We start from the raw sequence: 8,246 nt of genomic DNA on the forward strand, positions 1-8,246 counted from the left end.
TGCTTTCAAAGAGCTGTCTCCTGATCTCTGCAAAAACTGCAGAAACCCCTGAAAGTTTACTGAACTGGGCAGTGCTGTTTGTGCTCCCTAAGTAATAATGGCAGTGTTTTCAGTGGGACAGTGCTCTCACCCATCTCCTCTCTGCCTCCACATCCACTGATACAGGCAGGCAGCCAAGGGGATCTTGCAAAATGCCTTTGTGCATAAGGAACATGGGAAAAGCGCAGTGAGAAGTGATTACACAGTAACTGTACCGATAAAGTTACAGAAAGAGAACTTCCCTATGACCCTGTGGTTTCACTACTTGAATAATATGAAAAGAGCGAGACAAAGCTGGCTGCTAGCTGTGACGTGACATCAACAGGGAAGTTACAGGAAAGATTTGTTTAACATGCCTTCATTTACTTCTTAGAGCAGTGATGACATTACACTAACAACACCAAAAAGTGAGTCACATGTGTAATTGATGCTTGGGGTTATCAGGATCTATATAAGGGTTTTTAGCTCTGGTCTTGGGAGACAGAAAGTCAAACCCTTTCTGCTGCAGCAAGGCTCCTTATCAAGATGGGCACCATGAATTACCTCCTGCTTTGTGTTGTTATCTTCCTACCTGAGACTCTTGCTTTTCCAGCACAGCTGAGACCAGAATCGTGGAGCAGCATAGACCTTGAGAAAGTAAAGGTATGTTACATGGGGGGAACACAACTAAATTATGAATAATCTGATTTTTGATTCAGTTTCTACATTCCTTTCCTAGCTGTTTATATTATCCTTGTCTTCCATTACAACAACAGTTTTTGCATATGTGATATAAAACAGCAAGTTTAAACTTGCTGACTAGCTTAAACCTCCTAAGACTAACTTAAAAAAGAGACCAAGTTCCAACTGGTAAATAAAGGGGAGCATATCATTTTAAAAATACATCAAAAATTTTATGTGTACTGTGTTAGAAGGCTATAGATTTGAATGATCAGTAGACTGTGGTAACTTAAAAGAATTTCTTACTTATAATGTTTCATTGCTGTTACAATTCTTTTTATATATGCTGATCTATACTACTGACAGAATTGAAATGGAATGATGCAACTGAAAATAGATATGGATGATGCAGGATCAATTGAAACAATTCAACCAAACATGAAAAGCAATTAACCAAAAGATATATGATAAAAGATATATGTATTAATTTTTATTTTCTCTCTCTTCTTCCAGGGATATCTTGATAAATTCTTTCCAGTGTTTTCAAAAACACAAAACCTAAGCATAGAAGAAAGGATTAAAGAAATGCAGAAGTTTTTCCACCTGACTGTAACTGGAAAATTAGACACAGAAACAGAAGAAATAATGAAACTGCCCAGATGTGGTATGCCTGATATATCAGAATACCAAACATTGCCTGGAACTCCAAAATGGAAAAAAACACATTTAACTTACAAGTAAGCGAGATTTCAGGTTTTATGAGGAAAGGGATTGATTTGTATTTAACTAGATGGGCTTCCTTCACAGCCGAAATGATATTAACCTGTTTTTCTTTGCTTACAGGATTCTCAGTTATACATCTGATATACCCAGAAAGAACGTGGATGATGCAATTAAAAGGGCTTTGATGGTATGGAGTGATGTGACTCCACTGCAATTCCGAAGAGTCTACGGGAGACAGGCAGACATTGAGATTAGATTTGCACGTCGTGGTGAGAATACCTATCATTTTTAAAATATAACGGTCCATATTTTATTCAAAACATGCATTTTTATAGCCATAGCTTTAAGAAAGAACAAAGAGTTTGGAATCAAAGTCTGTATAAATTTTATGTTCTTTATATCATGTCAACAAATTTGTATGTTATGATTCAGTTTTACTAGTATAAAACCATCAGAAAAATCCTTTCAGATTCAGAGCTTTGAAATGGAGAATTCAGGTCCAGAATGAGACACTTAAATTTTGATGTTCAAGGCTCTTTTTGCCTCGATAAAAAGTGCTAACTATTGGGAAGATCTCTGTAGAACAAATCAGCAGGTTCTGAAGATCCAGCCGCCACAGGCTGGATTCAAGCAGGTTAAGGCAGGATTACTTAGGCCTAGATCTAGTCTGGTTCCCAGAATAAAAACCCTTTGGCAGCTGGTGTGCGTTTTGTTTGGCCATTGAAGGTGTCTTCTGGTTGATTTGCTTCTAGAAGGAATAGTATGTTGCACCTCAAGATTACAGCCAAAGCATGGCAAATGGGGGTGAGCAGAAGACACTTCGGAAGTCTGTCTATGATCTGGAATAGTCTATGGATGTGGCCCTGCCTTTAACTTGGGCCTGGTAAGGCACAAACTGGCTCACCTTAGACAACCTAAATGCCTACCTTAAGGTTATCTTGTTCTCTAGATCCATTGACAATATTTACTAGAGCTCCACTGACTGTAAGTGAAGATCATACACCTGGCTTGCAAGCAGATGACTGCACATGAACACCAAAATGTCCAGAGCCTGTGTGCCACTGATAGGAAGAACATTATGGTGCCATAAAGGGGTGACCTAATGTCCCAGTCAAAGTTAGAAATTATCCTGCAAGCTGGAATGGGTTTTAATCACATGTCACACACTAGGATTAGGTCTCTTCTGTCTCTTCTAACAACGTGTTAGTTGTGCTCTAAGGGCCATCCACATGGTCTACGGGAAAGGACACATTCCTTGATTTCCCAGCTACTCCTCAATAAAGTCAGAGACTTACTACAAGGGAGAGGGAAAATTTCAAAGTTAGTACAACTCTGATCCAGCTCTTGCATTCGAGGTAGGAAACAGTAATATGCCACCTGCATTATGACAGAAGTAGATAACAGACCATACCTCAAGGCTGGGAATAAATTCATTTATCTCTTCAGAAACATGGTTATCTATCTCAAATCACCATCCCACACTAAAATCAGAGCAAGTGAGAATGTCTACAACTAATATAGCCCATCATTTTTCAATATCACAAACATTCAGATGTAATAACAATGTTGTCAAGCATTAAGTATTTATTTTGAAATAGTCCCTGAGTGCTGCCTCAGAACCACACTTCTGACAAAAGCTCAGGAAAAAAATATTCAGCTCTTTCTGAAACATGCAGCAGACTGAACTATCAAATACAAGATTTGAACTTCAGTCATGAATTTGCAGAGTGTTTCCCTGAGCCTCACTTCTCATTTTCATAACCTTGCTGCCATTGTAAGAATTTTTTTAAGGATTGGCAAGCAACAAAACTAGCACAAACCAGTATCATGCTTCAGTTTCTGAATTTAAATATGACAGCTGATCTCATCTGATGACACTGCTTTATTTCAAATGCAGAGCATGGTGATGGAGCTCCTTTTGATGGAAAAGGTGGCACGCTGGCCCATGCGTTTGGTCCCGGAGAAGGGATTGGTGGAGATGCTCATTTTGATAATGATGAAAAATGGTCAGATGTCAATAAAGGTAAAGCTCACACATGTATATATGAAAGGGAAAGGCAAATATTGTACATGCTGGAAGAGCACAATTACTCTTTCAATTACTTGTCATACTTCACTACTTCTTCAGTACTAACATTTCTATTTTTTCAACTACCTTTTTAAGTACTTGTACTTCATTACCATGAACAGCTATATAATGCCTGCTCAGTCCATATTTTAAAACACTTTTTGCAGGCAAAACAAGGACTATGAGCCCCTGAATTCTATATAAATTGTGAAAAGGTAAATTGACTTGCTTCTAGGAGATTGACCAAAAGCAGAATCTAAAGGAGACTCAGAGTCTCTAGATGCATATGCAAGGAATCAGTAGTGTTTTTCATAAAATTTTGCAGTTTTGTAAAAAAACACAACAATAATGGATAGAAACCCTGGGGTTTTCTTCCAAGATGAATTGAAATATACGAATTCTCCTGCTATTTAACTTAATTGTATTTCAAATATAAATGCCATACCTTTAACATACATTTATGTGCTTCTATGTTGCAGATGTCAATTTGTTCCTTGTTGCTGCTCATGAATTTGGCCATTCTTTGGGACTTGATCATTCAAATGTCCGTGGAGCTCTGATGTACCCTATCTACTCATATCGGAACCCAGAAACCTTCAAACTTCCAGCAGACGACAGACAAGGAATTCAGAAGTTATACGGTAAACTCATGGTGAAATTTGATTTTCAAGACAAAACCTACTGGGGTACAGGTTTCACTCTCCCTGATTGTAAGAGCCTCATCATATTACCAAAAAAAAAGAAAAAAAACTACAAAATCAGAAAGTGAATGAATGTGGGAGAAGCAAACTCCTGCATACTCTGTCCACTCCACTCTGTAGCTCTTCCCACTGCAACCAAGAGGTGACAAAGCAGCAGTGCATGGCCTGGTGCTCTGTCCTCCCACACACCTGTGTTCTGCCAAGCAAATCCTGTGGCCCTTGCACTTCAAATGAGAAGTGGTGCTACTGGCAGGAAAGGAGAGGTACTATGCCACTCACCAAGTTCAGTCAAGTCAGAAACTCCTCAGCAACAAGGGAACATAACTAGAATTGACACCACAGGACAAAATTTTTCAAGTTTGCTTTTCTTTGGGTTCTGCCTGACTCAGGTCATGCTAGAGAAGCACTAGGAATAAAACATAGCTGTCTGCATTGTCAGTTTTCAGTAGGATCTCTATGTTTTGTGCTTCTTTTCCACAGGGAAAAAGTCATCAAACAGTTGAAGAAAGTGCTTAATGAAGATCAAAGAATTCACATCTCCTTATTTTGATGTTCCAAAACAATTTTAATCCTCTGGCTAATTAAGATGGTAAACTCCTGGGCCGCACTTTCTCTCCCTGAATTTTTATATCAATTTATTTGCACCTTACACAGTTTCACCTAACAAAACATTAAAAATAAAATACAATAAAATAAAATACAATAAAAAAGTATACTCTGTTTTCTTTTTTTTTTTCTGGCATTTCACTGAGGGACTAGGTTACTCCTGCATGCATGATAGACAGTCAGACAAGTATCTTTGTGAATAGGTTTATAAGCACCTAAAGAGACCCTGTGCATTTACTGATTCAAGAACAAACCCTGTTCCTGGCTTGCTTTCAATTCCCATGCATGTCCTGCCACTTCACAGCATTGACTCCTCAGAATCAGTGTGCTTCCCATAAGGCTCACACATAGAGGACATCTCCACGGTGCTTCCTTCAGCATTTTCCCTTTGGGAAGTTTTCCCAAAGGGAAAAACTTTTCATCATCATGTCCTCCCTGGCTTTCCAGAGAAGCAGGTTTGAGAAGTAGTGGACTGGGACTGCCATTGTCCTCTGTGATATTCAAACCTTCTTGGCTATTTTCTAATTAAAAACAAACAAACAAACAAACAAAACAAAAAACAAACAAAAAACCCCAAACATAAAACCTCACCATCCACAGTGATTCTCCCAAGAATATTCAAAATCTTCAAAATTAGCAAGGTAGAAGGTGTGTTTATTAATAGTTTTGGACAGATGGCTCCCTGCCCCCGGAGATGCAGAGCACGAACATCAGATCAGTGTCACGGCCAGCATCTTCACCGTCTCCTAAACCAGTGTTACCCAGTACAAGGAACGACCTTAACCCAGCCCCCAGAGATGACACAGCACAAAAGGGAACCTGGTGCTTACACAACGCAACTCAGAGAACACACAACAACTCTGAGAGCAAATAAATCAACATTGTGACCAGTGACTATTAAACTAACACAGTGGATACTTACAACAATTTGGTTTAACATACTCTGGTCAGATTTGTTTTTATCTCAACCCTTCCTGCCTGGTGTTGGATGCCAAAAAAGACTGACACTGTTTAGCCCAACAGGTAACCAAACACCACACTTACCCTGCACCCCCCCACCCCCCACCGTGGGATGGGAGAAACACAGGAAAAAAAGGTAAAATACATGGGTGGAGACAAAGACAGTTCAGTTAGACAGAAAAGGAAGGGGAAATAACAAACAAATAAACAATAAATAACAAACACAAGAAGAAAGTAGAAGAAAAGAGAAGAACAACAACAACGAGATCAAGAACAAGAACGAGAACGAGGAGGAGAGGATGATACAAAGCAAATTATGCACAGTGCAATTGCTCACCACCCACAGACCAATGTCCAAGCAGAAGCCTCTGGCCAGCTTTCCCTCTAGGTTATGTACTGATAGGACATCTTGTGGTATGGAATATCCCTCTAGCCAGTTTGGGTCTCTGCTGTGTCTCCTTCCAGCTTCTTATGCTCCCCCAGCCTTCCAGCCTTCTCCTTCCAGCCCTCTTATGCCCCACACTGGTAGCTCAAAAGTCTTTATTCAGTGTAGAGGCTGCTGAGCAACAACCAGAGCATCAATGCGATATCAATGTTACTTTGAAAATGCTCCCATCCATTACCAGACACTTCTTCCACACAAAGCTCAAAGATGAAGTAGCTGGTGCCCAGTGAATATTACTCTGAGAGCACAGGTGTCTTGATCTATGAGAAAAAACTTGAAGCCCCAGATTGGAGAGTCAGATCCAATCTGTATGAATGGCTATGAAGAAGGAGTCTGTGGTCCATGTGGATGCTTGATCAACTTGGGTTGACCTGGGGGGTCCAGGAAAGATGCAATGTTGACAGAAAGTACCCTGTTTCCTTAGCCAAAGTCCCCACAGGGAACAAAGCACAAAACATAGACACACCAGGCTCTTTATCAAGCTCAAGTCACTTACTAATGCTCCATAAAAAGAAAACAGCCATAGTGTTATAAGTGTTTTAAATGAACTCTTTTATATAGTGTTAAACTAGGATTTGGATGATTGTAATTGTTGGTTTTGTTGGTATGTTCTTGTTCTCCCCCATTAACTATGTTGGTTTTGACCCCAGTTGTCTATTATGTAGACCCCTCCTAGCTTTCCTGAACATTCCTTATCAATCACCTTAACCCTGCCCCTACCCCCTATCCATCATTGTAAACCCCACTTCTTCTTCCAGACCCTTCCATGTCTACCATTCCTGTCTCGATACTTTATTGGTGGTTATGTTACATTCCTGCCTCCATTGTATCCTCATTGATCCCTGAGAGTGTACCCATCTCCCCTCTCTCCTCCTTCCGAGATCCCCCATTGGACCCTGGTTGTACCCACCCCTGGGGATTGGGCCATATTTAACCTCTTGCACAGCTGTGTTCAGGGGCTCTCCTTGTTGGGTTATAGATTGAGGGGATTCGGGCTAGCCTGGGTTCCAATTCCTGTTGGTATTTTTTGAGTTATCAAATAAAGGGTTTGGCTACTTGCCTTTTTAACATCCATCAAGAGTCCAGACCCTGTTTCTGACAATAGAAGACAAGCTTTATCAGAGGAAAGACAGTGCAGAAAAAAACACTCCTAAGGCCACGTGGAACAATTCAGGCACAGTGCTGGAGGAGGCGCTGTGACAATTGAAGCCAGGAGAACAAATACTCGACTGAAAGTAGCAGATTAGTTTTCTAGTGTATAATTAATATCCTTGTGAACTGAGACTCATGGGATAAAGCCCAGATGGGTCTTCCTAGGATTACTGTCCTGACGATGGGACACATCTGGGAGACAGCTTCCCGTGACCACATGAGGTGACTGGCCCACAGCAGGGCCAGCACAGATGGCAGTGAGGCACCCTGGTGTCTTGAAGGATACATCTCAAGATGGGCAGCAGTGCCAAGTTACCATCTCCACAGGAAGTGAAATAAAATAGAAGCCAGGAATTTTGTCCTCAAAGATACCACTGATGAGGCTGCCAGCAGCATTTCAGTTCCCGCTGAGCTCCTCCTGCGCTTCCATTCCCATGCGGGACCTCTCGCTGCCCTGGCAGCCGCACCCCGCCGGGCAGGTGTGAGCTGGGCAGTGTTTGTCTCCATCTAGTGGCACAGCGCCCAAACTGCGCTGGAGTCACACCCAGGTGTGGAGCGTGTCTTGCCTGCGAGCACAGCTGGGCAGGTACTACCGTACAGAACATCGCTGGGGAAATCAGCCACAGCAGCAAATGCAGTAAACTGCTGCTGCCTCTTCCTCCTTCCCTTTATCCCGCTGCATCCTGCGTCACTTCTCACATGCTCTCTCTAAAACACATCTGAGATTTGGCACTTATGTTACTCAAATAGCATCATGTCCATCCTTTTCCATATCAAAGAAGGAATTGGTAACCACAACATATTTTGGTTTGTTGAGGACTTGAATTTTTATTTGCTTTTACTACTATTCTTTTAAATAAAGGTATATTTAAATGCACCTTTGCTGCTCCAG

General features: G+C 41.1%; 1 protein-coding gene across 1 annotated transcript; it reads left to right on the forward strand.

Annotated features, from left to right (window-relative positions):
- Window positions 1-323: 323 nt before the first annotated feature.
- MMP7 (matrix metallopeptidase 7) lies at window positions 324-4,879 on the forward strand. Its single transcript, XM_015631469.3, has 6 exons — window positions 324-681; window positions 1,213-1,436; window positions 1,543-1,691; window positions 3,320-3,445; window positions 3,970-4,131; window positions 4,672-4,879. Exons 1-6 carry the CDS (start codon window positions 565-567, stop codon window positions 4,692-4,694), a joined length of 801 nt encoding a protein of 266 aa, XP_015486955.1. The 5' UTR covers window positions 324-564; the 3' UTR covers window positions 4,695-4,879.
- Window positions 4,880-8,246: the final 3,367 nt, after the last annotated feature.

This window comes from Parus major, chromosome 1 (assembly GCF_001522545.3).
Source record: "Parus major isolate Abel chromosome 1, Parus_major1.1, whole genome shotgun sequence".
In the NCBI taxonomy this organism is placed as follows: domain Eukaryota; kingdom Metazoa; phylum Chordata; class Aves; order Passeriformes; family Paridae; genus Parus; species Parus major.